The sequence below is a fragment of the Rhinolophus sinicus genome, linkage group LG01 (genome assembly GCF_036562045.2).
Source record: "Rhinolophus sinicus isolate RSC01 linkage group LG01, ASM3656204v1, whole genome shotgun sequence".
NCBI classification, from domain to species: domain Eukaryota; kingdom Metazoa; phylum Chordata; class Mammalia; order Chiroptera; family Rhinolophidae; genus Rhinolophus; species Rhinolophus sinicus.
Genome location: NC_133751.1, coordinates 80,900,169 through 80,916,738, shown reverse-complemented (window position 1 = coordinate 80,916,738; position 16,570 = coordinate 80,900,169). Strand labels below are relative to the sequence as shown.

Here is a 16,570-nt window from a genome sequence, read left to right as displayed (position 1 = left end):
TAGTATGCAGGAATAAATTTAATAAGAAAATTATTGAAATTACCAAAAAGAAACTCTATATAAAAACACTGTTACTCTATTTTAATTCTTATTTTATATAATTACAGGTAACCCTGGAATATTTTTTAAAATTCCATCTACTCTCAATGGACAAAAGTTGACTCTCATTGATAATATCCAAAACAAAGGCTTTTCTGTCTCTAACTGATATTTATACACAAAATTTTCTGTCTTTAACTGATATTTATACACAAAATTTTATAGATTATTACATCCTAATTTTACATTGGAACTTTTGGTGTCAAAATATCTCCTTAAAAAGGCAATAAGAAAAAAAAAAGGCAATAAGAGGATTTAATTGTTCATATTTTCTCCATTATTAACATGTTGGAGACCATTCTCTTACACATCTTTTTATACATGTATGTGGATACATGTATAGATGTATGTAGGTACATATACAAACAAATAAATCAATTACATAATTTTATATGAAAGAGATCATAATATATATGCTGCTTTTCTCATAGAACTCTTATTTTGATTATATCATTTCCTCTCTCCTCCCCTTCCCTCATTCCTACCTCTACTCCTGTTCCAGAAAAATCAGTGCTATAAATATAGTGTCTATTATCCACATTTTCTTCACATAAAAGAAATTTTAAAATCATCGCTTATTTTACAATAATGTGATAATATTATTTATACTTTTCTGTATCTTACTCTTCTTAGATAGTTTATACATTGTGGAAATTCCAAGTTCAAGTGGAACAACTCTATTTTTTCATGACTAAATTATATTCCGAAATATGAATGTACTATGACTTATTTAACCATCTCACTATTGACACATCTGGTCTTTGCTCTATTGGAAAACAATCCTTTAGATAGTCTTTGCATATTTATCTTTGTGTATTGGTGCTATATTTCTAGAGCATACATAAAAGAGAATATAAAAGAGATGGTAGATCAAAAGGTATAAATATATATTTTTTAAATTAAATGGGATCATATAAAAATTGCTTTTCAAAAAAGCTTTTGCAATTTATATTTCTACAAGTATTATATAAGCGTAGAACTCTCCTCACCTCAGTCAGCAGTGAGTATTTTTATTCATTTTAATTTCTGCTAATCTGATACATGAGATGGGGGTACTGTGTGTGTGTGTGTGTGTGTGTGTATGTGTGTGTGTGCGTGTGTGTGTGTGCACGTGCCTACACATGCATGTGTGTGGGTCTATGACACAAAAATTTGGGCATCTTTTAATTTTATTTATTAGGCATTTTGATTTGTTCATCTATAAACTTGCCTGTTCGTATCCTTTACTCATGCTTCTTTTAAATTATTTGTCTTTTTCTTATCTATTATCAAGTTATTTTTATATTATAGACACACATGTGTATATTTCACATACTTGATAACATATATTTCCCAACATATTATATGCCCTTTGACTCTGTTAGGTTTTCTTTTGCTATGCAATAAAATTTTATAGTAGCTAAGTTTTTATACTGGCTTTCTTCTCTTGAACAAGGATTTCTCTAATTCTTATGTTATATAATTGTCTCCTAAATTTCTTAGAAAATACCTGTGCTGTGAGGTTGGAACCAAATCTTATTTATTTCCAGACAGATATTCAACAGTGTCAGTACAATCCATTATATTAATTGACATTTCCTTACTGAATTGAAACATCATATTTGTCTTCTGCCACATTCCTGTATATATTGGGTTCTATTTCTAAGCTCTCTATTCCATTGCACTGAAATTCTTGTCTATTCATATGCCAATATCTTAATATTTTGATTATCATGTGTTTATATTATAGTTCAATATCAATTAAGGTACTCTTGACTATTCTTACTATTTATATTTTTCTTGGGGAAAAATGGAAAAGTTTTTATATGAGTTTTAAGATGAGTGTATACAGTTCTATTAATAAAAACCCTGCTAGACTGAAAAAGACTGTATTAAATTTATTTGTCACATTAGGTGAATTATTATTTTGAAAACTTTTTATTATGGAAAATTTTGAATGTATATAAAAGTAGACAAATGAAGGTAAAAATTTTAAACAACTAATTAAACGAGAAACACCTCTTAGGAATATGATAGTCACACAAAAAATTCACTGTTTTTATGATTTTTTTGTGATTCTTTCCCCACTTATTCTTTCATTTTAGTGACTGGCTAGGTCAAATATGGCACAAGAAAATAAAACTCTGGTGACTGAGTTTGTTCTCACAGGACTTACAGATCGTCCAGGGCTGCAGGTCCCCCTGTTCCTGCTGTTCTTGGTCATCTACCTCACCACCATGCTGGGCAACCTGGGACTGATTTTGCTCATCTGGAGGGACCCCCACCTTCACACGCCCATGTACTTATTCCTTGGGAGTTTAGCCTTTGCCGATGCTTGTTCTTCCTCCTCTGTGACTCCTAAAATGCTTATAAATTTTTTATCGAAGAATCATATGATACCTCTCTTTGACTGTATGGCCCAATTTTATTTTTTTGGTTCCAGTGCCACCACAGAATGTTTCCTCCTGGTAGTGATGGCCTATGATCGCTATGTAGCCATATGCAACCCCTTGCTTTATCCAGTGGTGATGTCCAACAGACTCTGTACTCAATTTATAGGTGTTTCATATTTTCTTGGTTTTCTACATTCAGCAATTCATGTGGGGTTGTTATTCAGATTAACTTTCTGCAGATCCAATGTAATACACTATTTCTACTGTGAAATTTTACAACTGTTCAAAATTTCTTGCACTGATCCTACAGTTAATACACTTCTGGTTCTAATATTTTCAACCTTTATACAAGTCTTCACTTTTATGACCATCATGGTCTCTTACACCCGTGTCCTCTTTGCCATCCTGAAAAAGAAGTCTGAAAAGGGCAGGAGCAAAGCCTTCTCCACGTGCAGTGCCCACCTGCTCTCTGTCTCCTTGTTCTATGGCACGCTCTTCTTCATGTATGTGCGTCCTGGGTCTGGCCACACGGAAGATCGTGATAAAATGTATTCTTTATTTTACACAATAATAATTCCTTTACTAAATCCTTTTATTTACAGTCTAAGGAACAAAGAAGTTACAGGTGCCATAAGAAAAATAATACAGAAACAGAGAGTTGTCAGATAATTTTCAAACTGTTTCTTTGCCTTCTGCTGAAAAAAGTCCTATAGATTAGCGGTGACTCTGCCATGTCACCAGAGGGGATCAGGGTGGTCCATGAACTGTGTGTAAAGGAACACTGCCTCCTATGATGTCTATGTGGATATAGGTCCAGTGAAAGTTTGGGAACATTACACATAACTTTACCTTATTTAAAAACATTGTACTACATTTTATCTGTTTAGCTTCTACAAATTAGCTATTTTCTAGGGACTTCCAAAATTCCAGATAGTAACTGACAATTTTCCTGAGAAATAGCTGTAATTGAGGCTGGCATACAGCGTTACTCGTTTAGTTCATGAATGAGCTCAGCCCACCGCTCTGGACCTGCAGGGTTAATAAGGCTTTGTTCTCTGCCATGCACAGTAACTCCAGTAGATGGATAAAAATAAAATTTTGCTTCCTGGAAGAATATATTCATGAGAAGAAATGTACTGGTTACTGACAAACATTAGGAAAAAGTGAAAAGTTCTAAAAAATATCCGTGGATCTTAGGAAGAAAAAAGGAAGCTTGCATGAATTTAAGAATTAGAGCATCAAAATTACAGCTCATATTTATAATTCCACATTCAATTTTTATCAAGGATATGGCATGTAGTGTACTATTCCATAATTTATAAATTTAGAAATATTTGAGTGTAATGAAAAGTAATTTCAGAGACCAACCTTGTTGTAATCCATCAGTTTCAGCAGCAGCTGACTGGATAGTAGGCAAGGAGTCTGGATCCGAGATAAGAACTTGATTTAGTATATAAAGATATGGGTGGAAACCTGGGTTCGTGAATTCTCTACCACTAATTTACTTCCAATTCAGGGACATGATCTTTAAAAATATATGTATTTCAATTTATTTTAGAATTATTATATAGACATAAATTATTCAACTCCTTTTTTAGGCAAACAATTATATTCCTTGAACAATGTTTTATTTCCCAGCATATTCACTTAAAAAATAATTATACAAAATGAGAATTAAGTTTAAGTTGTTTAAGAATGAAGATATGCCTGTTGTTCTAATATTTTAAAAATACTTTAGATCTTGTCAATTCAAAAGTACAAGTATACTAAATGTACTATCTAAAAACTTAGGCATATGATAAATAGCTTTCATCACTTAAATTTATTTATTATATAAACATTATTAGGAAAATGTCAAGTGGTTAATATGGTCTCAAGATGAATTCCAGTTGGACTCCAGTAACAAAATTTGAAATAGCCCATAATTAAGTTTATTCTTTTTAAAAACTATTTCTTCTTGCATGTGATTTTCCAGCAATTTCATGGTCTTTGAGACTCATTTTATATACACTGTAAACTGTATCTGTTTCCTTAACATTTTTATTTTCTTTTTGAATAAACTCTTTTTCTATAATTTACTATTGGTCTTTTTAAAGTAATCCTTATTATTTCTGTAATAAGTAATACTTATATTTCTGTAAATGTAAGTACATTTGTTTCTTAACATACATGGTACAACGTGTTTTAAGTATCTGACAAAACAGCAGTTACGGTTTTTACACTTTTACTATTGTTATAATTGCACAAGTAACACATGATTTTATCAGGATTATTTTCAGTAAAATCCCAACTATTATATTATAGTATATTGGAAATAAATGGTTACGAGTTGAACTACAGTCTTTTCCTCCAGTTTGAAGGCCTTTGGAGTAATTGACATTTAGTAACAGTCTTGAAATGTCAACTCAGGATATATATCAACTTGGGATAAATTAGATTCCTGCTAGAGTTGGTATAAACTGATTAATGATCTGAAATGTTACTAAGTGTATTTTATGTCAAGTATATCAAGATTGTTTATTGTATAGCTTGTGTTATATGGAATGTACCGCACTAAAAAAAAAATGGATGTGAGGCAAAGATCCCTATAGGTGTTAGGTGACAAGTTACTTAAGCTGAGAGATCCTAGACCCTGCAACTTCTCTGTTGCAAGTGATCTGTACTTATTTCACCTGAATTTGGTAATTGAGACCTTGAAAGCTGTCTCTAGATATCCAAGGCCACATTTATGCTGCTGCTCTACATGTTTGGTATTCTTGCTTAAAGCCAAATGAAATTGAGTAATAAACTTTGACAAATAAACACTGGGTAAGCCTATTGAATCTTGTAGAATTTGATTGTCATTCTGCATTTGAAATCTGCAGTGGTCTTATTAAATGGCCCTCATGCGGAAGGATGGGTAGGGAGAATCTTTTAGAGTTTGGTGCTGGGATAGCTGCAAACTAAACCTTGGTTTGAGTAAGTGGAAAATTTTTGAGGCAAATTATGGGAGGCAATCTTATCAATGGAATTTAGATGATATATCTTCAAACCTCTAGGATTCAGTAAAATGGGCTAATAAAGGCAAACCAGAAAAATGGCTAGAAACATTGCTTGTTTATTATTAATGGCATCAACAAAATGGAAATTCTATAAGGAGAACACACCCACAAAATAGATTAATGTAGGAGAGATGAGGCAAATGTGTAAAATAGAAGATGAGTCAGGAGATATTTTGTGGGACGCTTGGCCGATATGAGTGGTATTTTCCACTGTAGTGAATCTTTTATTCATTAAATAATTATTGTATTCATGTATTTTTCTCTACTAAAATCTCTATGAGGCAAGGATCATGTCTATTTTCTTTGCTCAGCACTGACTTCCTCATGCTTAACATCTAATAGGTTCTGTAGCTATTTGTCTGAATAAATGGATAATTAAATGAATGGATGAACATCTGGATTTACATAAGCAAATTAATCCATGTATTTTTATTTGATAATCATCATTTAATATAGAGCTATTAAAAATTTAAAGTTCACCCAGGAAATACTTATGAAATTCCTACTATGTGCCTGGCACTCAGCTGGGCTCCAGAATATAGAGATGAAGGCATTGTCCCTCTCCATGTGGCTGCTAAGGGAGACAGAGGAGTAAAGAAAATAATTACATAACCTACATTATAGATAAGAGAAATCCAACGTGCTATGAGAACACAGAAGCAAGAATTAACTCTGCCTGAGGAAGCTGAAGAAGACTTCTAAGAAAGTGATGTCTGAGCTCTTGAGGAAGACACAGTACAACGGGCAAAATGGTGAAAGAAGGCATTTCATGCAGAAAATAGACTGTGAAAAAGATCAAAAGGTTTGAAAAGCTCGGTACAGGTCTGGAAGAGCAAATAGTGTGGTACCACTGTGACCAAAACTGTGTGGAAAGGGAATGACTTGAAATGGGATGGCAGTTGTAGGCTGAGGTGAAGCGATGAGGACATGATAAATCTGCCAGAAAGAGAGAAATACCTTTACGGGAACGATGGGGGAGATTCCCTTTTCTGATCACCTTTGAAAATCATACTTTGTAGGACAGTGTTTCCTACATAGCCCTCACGACATCAATCACATGGCTGTTAAAATCGATGTTCCAGGGACATATCCAACCCTTCTGCATCAGCCTGGAAATCTGAATGTTTAATCAACACGCTTATTATCAGGGAAGCTTAAGAAACATTTTCAAAGGGAACTCCCATTCCCTCCAGGTAATGCTCACCATCTTTTCCCCCAGCATTGTCCACTGGCCTGTCAGCTATATGTCTATCCAAGAAAATATAAACTTCAATTAATTCATAGAATGACCTTTCTCCCTAATATGATGACAAAATATGACTGATACCCAGAGAAATACACGCATAGTCAACAAGCATATCATTGGGAGAATTGCACATGCTACTGCAGGAAAACTTCAACCAATTAAGCTCAGAAGACAGAGAAGCCATACTGTGCAGCAGGAAGAAAGCCCATGAACTTCTCCCATTAGTGCAGTAGTTATGGGTGATTCCTTAGGCCTCCAAATCCATTTCCTTCTCCCCAGATGACTACTATCAATTAAATCATCAGTGGAGGTCCCAAGAGCTGTGCGGCTGACTATAGAACAACTGCAATTCTTTCAACACTTTCTTGTTGGCTTTTCACTGACAGAGAATGGAGAAAGGAGATATACTACATAACACAGCCCAGTCTGACTTTATCACACCCCTTGTACTGGGAAAAAAACTCCGTGCTATGCAGGTATTAGCGTTCAGAATTTGAGTTGCTCAGACTGTAATCATTTGGATAGCAACCCTTCATTTATTTCACATGCACTCTGTGACCAGCTGGGTCACCACTTGACCATCCATGACTGCAGATATAAATGGCAACTTGGGTGTTGCGAGCCTGAACCATTTCTAATGGAAAGCTTTTGCCCTCTTTGGGAATCCAGCTGGATAATGGCCTCCAACCTTGGAACTCATTGAAAAGCAAGTGCACTAGAATCTCGGATTGTTTATACAATTTCCTTCATGATTTTAGCTAAATACTGTCAGATCTCTGTGCCTCAGTTTTCTCACCCATCATTAATCACAAATGCTATTTTTTTAACCTATATTATATAATACTATAAAAATAAAAGATGTTTTTAAGCGTTTCCTTGACAGGATGTCAAAATTACTTGTTAATATCAAACCATATTTAAACAGAAGACTTTTGTTCCAGTGGGCAAATATGTACAATCTATTGTTTTTTTTCTCATTTTTTAATCAGATTGAATGAAGCTAAATTTACAGCAGACACCCTATTTGAGGCAATAACATATTACTGGGAGGGGAAATGTTTGTTCAAAAGCAGAACACCTGAGAAGTAACTACTGCTATGTCTGTATTTTTCTTTCTTTGTTAATGACATCTGAATGTGAGATAAGATGCTCTTAATAAAAAATGACTTGTTTTCCAAAATGCTGTACTGCTGATTGGGGAAGGAGAGCTATGGGAATGGAGAATGAAAAAGAGTAATTTCTAGGTGTTACTGAGCTGTACTCACGTTTCTAAAAATACCAGAAATTGTGCTGGTCGGCCAGATGTATTCAAATGAAGATCCAGGAAATGCTGGCCATTGCTTTGTAAATGGTCATCTGTAAATTTTACAAACATTGTGTTTAGTCACAAAATGACCCTTGGAGTTTTCAAAGGTTCCTTGCCCTTTGGTGCAAGTGGATTTTCTCAGAGTGTTTACAATGGATGACGGTAACAATTATACACATAAAATACATAAAATAAAAGGGTCATGTTCAGAACCCAAGTGCTATGGACACTTGACTTGATGAATGACAAAAATTAAACTATAAGACATGGGGAAAAATAGTCGTTACAATAAGTAGTGCTAGAACAACTGGATATCCACAATTGGAAAAATGATGTTGAATCAAACACATTAGATAAAAAATAATGCACAGTGTGTATTTCACATCTTGTTATATAGAGCAGTGCTTCTGAAAGTGTGGCCTGGCACCACTTACATTTAAGTCACAGGGTGATACTTAAAGGTACAGATTCCTGAGCCTACCTTAGACTTATTGTTTCTCTAGGAATAAGACCTAAAAATCTGTATTTTTATCCAACTCCCTAAATGACTTTCAGTACACTAAAGCTTGAGATTTACCTGTAGAGTGTTTTGCAGTTAGCAAAACAACTATCTGAATCCCAGTTCTGCCAGTTATGGGCAAATTAATTAATCTCTCTGCATGTCAGTTTTCTCATCAGTAAAATGGTGATAACAACAACCTTACACATAGGAAGTGATGATTAAACGAGATATTGCATATACTGCATCTCCCCTTATCTACGTTTCACCTTTTGTGGTTTCAGTAACCCATAGTCAACTGTGGTTTGAAAATATTAAATGAAAATTTCCAGAAATGAAACAGCTCATGCTTTAAATTGCATGCTGTCCTGAGTAGCTTGATGAAATCTTGCATCACCCTGCTACGTCCCTCGTATATTCTCGCTGTATATACTCCCTGGTTGTTAGTCACTTAATAGCCATCTTCATTATCAGATTGACTGTCACACACAGAATGTGGCTTAAACAACAGAAATGTATTCTTTTGCAGTTCTGGAGGCTAGAAATTTGACATAAATGGCTTGTAGATGCATCACTCCAGGATTTGCCTCTATCATCGCATGGCCTTCTTCTCTCTATGCCATCTCTTCTTAGTCCTTAGTTCTTTGATTAAGCGTTCACCTGAATCCAAGATACTCACTAAATTTGACTAATTACATGTGCAAAGACTTTATTTCTAAATAATCACATTCTCAGGTTCTGAGTAGATATGAATCTGAGGGAGACACTATTCAAGCCAGTCCAGTCCCAGTAGAGCATGGTCTTAGGAGGAGAAAGATATAAGTACTAGCTGAAATGACGTCAGGCAGGGGATGGGACCAAAGGTAAAGAGATAGACTAGCCCCACACTCAGCAGCCAGTGTCACTGAACCACCCACGGCTGCTTTCCCACATGTTCCTACCTTCACCAAAGGGCCCGCATATCCATTTAGCACAGCAGGCACAGGGCCAATGTACTTTGAGGGGCCCATGAAAATCTCTCAAACTCTTTTAAAATCTGAAGAAAAAATATAATCCAACCTGAATTATATTCAAATTTATATCTATGCAATCATAAATGACCATTTTTAACAGTTTTTAATGATGGAGGGCCCCAAGAGAGGCAAAACCAAAGTCATAACGCAGCCCATTCTCTCATGTTCACGCTGTCATGCTGTCTGCCTACAATTGCCTTCCTCTTCCATCACTTGTGTCACCCTTCAGGACTCATTTATGAGTCACTGCCTTGGGGAAATTTTCCTTGACAACCACTCCCTACTCACCTCTACTCCATCCCCACCTAGCTCAGGTAATTGTTCCTCAGGTGCAGAGCTCTAGACTCCACCTCCATGTGGTTTTACAATGACCAATTTCTATGGAGTCGTTCAGAGACTAAATATCAGGCATCATTGGGCAGCAGATGCTCCTGATGCTCTACCTAGATCTCCTTTGTCATTATAGTGCACTCACCCCCCCAGATGTCACGGGTGTTACTGCTAGTGGCTCACCCCTTAAGTCTCCCAGAGGACATGTCTTGGCCTGGCAGAACTGACTGGATGCACATGGAAGTCACATTAGCCTTCACCTCCGACCCCAGGGTGGTCCATAGCCAATCAGTGGCTGGGAGCAGGTATAACAGCCCAGCCCCTTAGCAATGGGGAGAATAACTTATATAGTACAATTCATTCTCTAGATTGCCCCAGGAAATCACATCATTTCCTAACTTCTTCCCCACCACATTTTGTTTCTCTCCCCCACCTTTACAGCATTCCCTCAGTTTACCACTTGCATAAGAATTCCCATCTCAATATTTGTTTCTAGGTGGCGGGACCTAAGACACTTTGAATCTTCATGACTAGTATTAACACCTGGCAAAATTCATTAATAAACAAACACATTGAATGAATGAATAAAGAAGTAAATGACACAGAGATATGGAAGTAAGTATCAAACTAACCCAGGCTTTTAAAAGGCTTTTACAAGAACTACTAATAAAAGAACGTCAGTCCTTGATAAACTAAAGACCTAAACATAGGAAGAAAAGATAGGAATGTAGGTTCTAGTACAGCACAACAAGACACATTTGCTCACAAAGGTTTAACACTTAGACCTGAAGAACCATGCCTGCTATGTACCCAGTAAGTCACCTTCATATATATCAACAAATTAAGATGATATTAAGCCATCAAAATTGATACAGGGGCGGCTGGTTAGCTCAGTTGGTTACAACACAATGCTCTTAACAACAGGGTTGCCAGTTCGATTCCCACATTGGCCAGTGAGCTGCGCCCTCCACAACTAGATAGAAACAACTAGTTGACTTGAAGCTGATGAATCCTGGAAAAACACACTTAAAATAAATAAAAGTTTAAAAAAATTAAAAAATAATAATTCCTTTAAAATAACACACAACTGTACAGGTTTCCTTAAATTCTCAGACTTGGTTGGCCCCAGAATTGCGGACGAGATGAGTTTGCAAACTTAGATTATGAGGTTGGTTCAGAAGAACTTTTGTGAATAATGATCTGTTGAAGAAAGGAATGACTTTGAAGACCTGGCACCTTATAGTAGTACCCTGGTGATCCTAAAAGCGTGGTTCCCTGGAGCCAATTTTCAAAAAGCAAGTGAAAGGACAGAAGATTTCATTGCATGGAATTTCTGTCATAGATATGGTTCTTTGTAACTTAAGCAGCTCCCTTCAACTTTTGCAACAGTTTTGCAGCTAAGCAGATGGCAGGGAATGGATTGACTAAGTGATGAAGTTTCACCATGTATTCAGAGCCCCAAAGAATGTCTGGTACAGGGCTCTCAACAATAACTATTTTGGATGGAAGAGTGAATTAACGAATGAATGAATGAATGAATGAAAGAAAGAAAGAAAGAAAGAATGAATGAATGAATGAATGAATACAACAAATCTGCATCATAGAATCTCCACAGACAGTTCCAGGATGAAAGAATAACTATAAGGCAAAACCTAATGATCTAGCTCTTCACTGCAGTTAAGAAATGGCATTAAGTACACAAACACTTCAGTGGAGAAGTGACCTAACCTGATCATTGTAAACTGAGCCTTTGGACAAGAAAAGAAAAAATATAATAGGAAATGATGTCCAGGTGAATAAGAACATCTTGTGAAAAAGGAGAATAGGGAAAAGCGGGCATGAGTGGTCATGAGTACCAGAGGAAGGCATGAATGTACCTCAGAGGTATAAAAGCCACTTGCATTGGCTACATCACTCATAAGATTCAAACTCCCACTGGTAGAGACTTTAGGAAAGTATAAGCACAACTATTAGTTTGGTACAAAAATAATTGCGGTTTAAAAGGTTAAAAACAATGGCAAAAACCGCAATTACTTTTGCACCAACCTAATAGTTTGCATAAATACAATATATAATCTACAGCCCATAGGACTCTAGCTAATAAGAGAAATATAAGACTAGTACTCAAGTTAAAAAAACATGAAAAGAAAACAGTAGACAAATGTTTAAATTTAATGAACTCATCAATATATTGGACATTGTATTTTGAAATTTGACTTCAAAGTTGTTTTCCATAACATTTGCAGACATAACGATAAAACCCCTTTTAGGACATTCTTGTGGTTTGTTGTCCAAAAAAGAGGCAAAGTCATTTTTGATAGCTCTTGATATAAATCATACATAGTCATTGTAAATCAAATATATTTTATAAGTGAGGTTAACCAGTTATAATTTTTACAGCAACTTGCTCATTTGAACAGGGACACAGAACATCTTCTGAGGTCTTAGGCTTACTAAAAAAACAATATGATTATTAAAACCATGAAAGAAATTTTATTTCCTTTATGAAAAAGTATATTCTCCAATGCACTTTCAAATCACATGTTCTTGAAAATATTCTAAGAATTTTAGACCTAGCGTGCTTTACTTAAATCATCACCACACTCTTTAATGTCAGTGTATCCATGGTACTACTAGGTGCTAAATTATTCCTGGAAAGTGTACTTTATTCAGAATTAACCTCAAAACATTTATGGTATGCAAATTTTACTGACCTGTAACAGTCACTTGAATTATCAGAACATCTGACAATTTTTTTTTAATTTTTAAAAAAAATGTATTGGGGTGACAATTGTTAGTAAAATTACATAGATTTCAGGTGTACAATTCTGTATTTCATCATCTATAAATCCCATTGTGTGTTCACCACCCAGAATCAGTTCTTCCATCACCATATATTTGATCCCCCTTACCCTCATCTCCCACCCCCCACCCCCCTTACCCTCTGGTAACCACTAAACTATTGTCGTTGTCTAAGAGTTTCTGTTTCTCATTTGTTTGTCTTGTTCTTTTGTTGTTTTTGGTTTATATACCACAGATCAGTGAAATCACATGGTTCTCTGCTTTTTCTGTCTGACTTATTTCGCTCAGCATTACACTCTCAAGATCCATCCATGTTGTCACAAATGTTCCTATATCATCTTTTCTTACCGCCGAATACTATTCCATTGTGTATATATACCACAACTTCTTTATCCATTCATCTATCAAAGGACATTTTGGTTGTTTCCATGTCTTGGCCACCGTAAACAAAGCTGCAATGAACATTGGAGCACACGTGTCTTTATGTATAAATGTTTTCAGATTTTTTGGGTAGATACCCAGGAGAGGGATTGCTGGGTCATATGGCAATTCTATTCGTAATTTTTTGAGGAACCTCCACACTGCCTTCCATAACGGCTGCACCAGTCTGCATTCCCACCAACAGTGTATGAGGGTTCCTTTCTCTCCACAGCCTCCAACATTTGTTACTATTTGTCTTGTTGATGATAGCCATTCTGACTGGGGTGAGGTGATATCTCATTGTGGTTTTGATTTGCATTTCTCTGATGATTAGTGATGTTGAGCATTTTTTCATATGTCTATTTGCCATTTGTATGTCCTCTTTGGAGAAATGTCTCTTCAAGTTCTCTGCCCATTTTTCAATTGGGTTGTTTGTTTTTCTGTTGTTGATTTTCATGAGTTCCTTGTATATTCTGGATATTAGCCCCTTATCGGAGGCACTGTTTGCAATAATCTTCTCCCATTCAGTTGGTGGCCTCTTTATTTTGTTGAGGGTGTCTTTTGCTGTGCAGAAGCTTTTAAGTTTCATATAGTCCCATTCGTTTATTTTAGCTTTTACTTCCATTGCCTTTGGAGTCAAATTTATAAAATGTTCTTTGAATCCAAGGTCCATAAGTTTAGTACCTATGTTTTCTTCTATGCAGTTTATTGTGTCAGGTCTTATGCTTAAGTCTTTGATCCATTTTGAATTAACTTTGGTACATGGTGACAAATAGCAGTCCAGTTTCATTCTTTTGCACGTGGCTATCCAATTCTCCCAGCACCATTTATTGAAGAGGCTGTCTTTCCTCCATTGTATGTTTTTGCTTCTTTGTCAAAAATTATCTGTCCATATTTATGTGGTTTTATTTCTGGGTTCTCAATTCTATTCCATTGGTCTATGTGTCTGTTTTTCTGCCAATACCATGCTGTTTTGATTATTGTAGCCCTGTAGTACAAGCCAAAGTCAGGAAGTGTGATACCTCCAGTATTGTTCTTTTTTCTTAAGATTGCTTTGGCTATTCGGGGTCTTTTGTGGTTCCAAACAAATCTGATGATTTTTTGTTCTATTTCTTTAAAATATGCCATTGGGATTTTGATGGGGATTGCATTGAATCTGTATATTGCTTTGGGTAATATGGCCATTTTAACTATGTTGATTCTTCCAATCCATGAGCACGGAATGTCTTTCCATTTCTTTGTGTCTTCTTCAATTTCTTTCAAAAATGTCTTATAGTTTTCAGCATATAGGTCTTTCACATCCTTGGTTAAGTTTATTCCTAGGTATTTTATTCTTTTTGCTGCAATCGCAAAAGGAATTGTTTTTTGTATTTCTTTTTCTGAGATTTCCTTGTTAGTGTATAGGAAAGCAATGGACTTTTGTACGTTGATTTTGTAGCCAGCCACTTTACTGTATTTGTTGATTGTTTCTAATAGCTTTTTGGTGGAGTCTTTAGGGTTTTCTATAGATAGCATCATGTCATCTGGAAAGAGTGACAATTTAACTTCTTCATTCCCAATTTGGATGCCTTTTATTTCTTTCTCTTGCCTGATTGCTCTGACGAGGACTTCCAACACTATGTTGAAAAGCAGAGGTGACAGGGGACAGCCCTATCACCCTGCTACGTGTTCCTGAACGTAGTAGAGCAAAGGGCTTCAGCTTTTCACCATTAATTATGAGATTAGCTGAGGGTTTGTTATATATGGCCTTTATTATGTTAAGATATTTTCCTTCTATACCTATTTTATTAAGTGTTTTAATCATAAATGGATGTTGTATCTTGTCAAATGCTTTTTCTGCATCAATTGATATAATCATATGATTTTTGTCCTTTATTTTGTTTATGTCATATATCACATTGATGGATTTGCGGATGTTGAACCACCCTTGTGCCCAAGGGATGAACCCCAACTATTTAATGCACTGTTGCATTTGATTTGCTAGAATTTTGTTTAGGATTTTTCCATCTGTATTCATCAGAGATATTGGTATGTTGTTTTCTTTTTTAGTGTTGTCCTTCCCAGGTTTTGGTATCAGGGTAATGTTGGCCTCATAAAATGAGTTAGGGAGTACTGTCTCTTCTTCAATTGTTTGGAAGAGTTTGAGCAGGATTGGTATTAGATCCTCTTTGAAGGTTTGGTAGAATTCACTAGTGAAGCCATCTGGTCCTGGACTTTTGCTTTTGGGAAGGTTTTGGATGACTGATTCAATTTCCTTACTGGTGATTGGACTGTTTAAATTTTCCAGTTCTTCATGGTTCAGCCTTGGAAGGCTATATGTTTCTAAGAACTTGTCCATTTCTTCTAGGTTATTGAATTTGGTGGCATATAGTCCTTCATAGTAGTCTTGGAGGATCCTTTGTATTTCTGTGGTGTCCGTGATAAGTTCCCCTTTTTCATTTCTCATTTTGTTAATTTGTGTCTTCTCTCTTTTTATCTTAGTGAGTCTAGCCAAGGGTTTGTCAATTTTATTAATCTTTTCAAAGAACCAGCTTTTTGTCACATTAATTTTTTCTATTGACTCTGTTCTCTATTTCATTTAGTTCTGCTCTGATTTTTGTTATTTGCTTTCTTCTGCTGACCTTGGGTTTCATTTGTTCTTCTTTTTCTAGTTCTTTAAGGTGCAACATGGGTTATTTATTTGGGATTTTTCTTGTTTCTTGAGATAGGCCTGTAATGATATAAATTTCCCTCTTAAAACTGCTTTCACTGCATCCCAAAAATTTTGGTAGGCTGTATTTTCATTGTCATTTGTTTCTATGTATCTTTTGATCGCTCCTCTAATTTCTTCTTTGACCCAGTCCTTCTTTAAAAGTATGTTGTTTAATCTCCATGTATTTGTGTTTTTTCCTGCTTTCTTTTTGCAGTTGATATTCAAATTCAAAGCCTTGTGATCAGAGAATATGCTTGGTATGATTTCAAGCTTCTTAAATTTGCTGAGGCTGATTTTATGTCCCAATATATGGTCTATCCTTGAGAATGTTCCATGTACACTAGAAAAAAATGTATAGTCTGATGTTTTAGGATGAAGTGTTCTATATATGTTAATTATGTCCATTTCATCTAATGTGTCATTTAGGGCTGCTATTTCGTTATTTGTTTTCTGTTTGGATCTATCCATAGCTGCCAATGATGTATTTAAGTGCCTTTTTTCTCTCTCACATGGTAGTGCTATGTTTTCTCTGCAGTATTCCAGCTTCTCACACAATGGGGGAGTTTCCTGGGAGATGGGCTTCTCCTCTGTTAATAGTTTGCCTGAGTCACAGGGCACAGTGTCCATGTGGGTATGAGGAGAGCTTTTGAAGTTCCAAAGCTCTTCCAGCTCCTGATTCAGAGCCTGTATGTTTCAGCAGTTCTGTTTACTCCTGCAGGGATCCACCCAGATAGGTGGGGCCAGGGGCGG

The 16,570-nt window shown here is 35.7% G+C and overlaps 1 protein-coding gene across 1 annotated transcript; it reads left to right on the top strand.

The window, feature by feature from the left end:
- The first annotated feature begins 2,192 nt into the window (after window positions 1-2,192).
- On the top strand, window positions 2,193-3,140 carry LOC109460766 (olfactory receptor 5AC1). The gene has a single exon (XM_019756474.2). It carries the CDS (start codon window positions 2,202-2,204, stop codon window positions 3,138-3,140), a length of 939 nt encoding a protein of 312 aa, XP_019612033.2. The 5' UTR covers window positions 2,193-2,201.
- The last annotated feature ends 13,430 nt before the right edge of the window (window positions 3,141-16,570 follow it).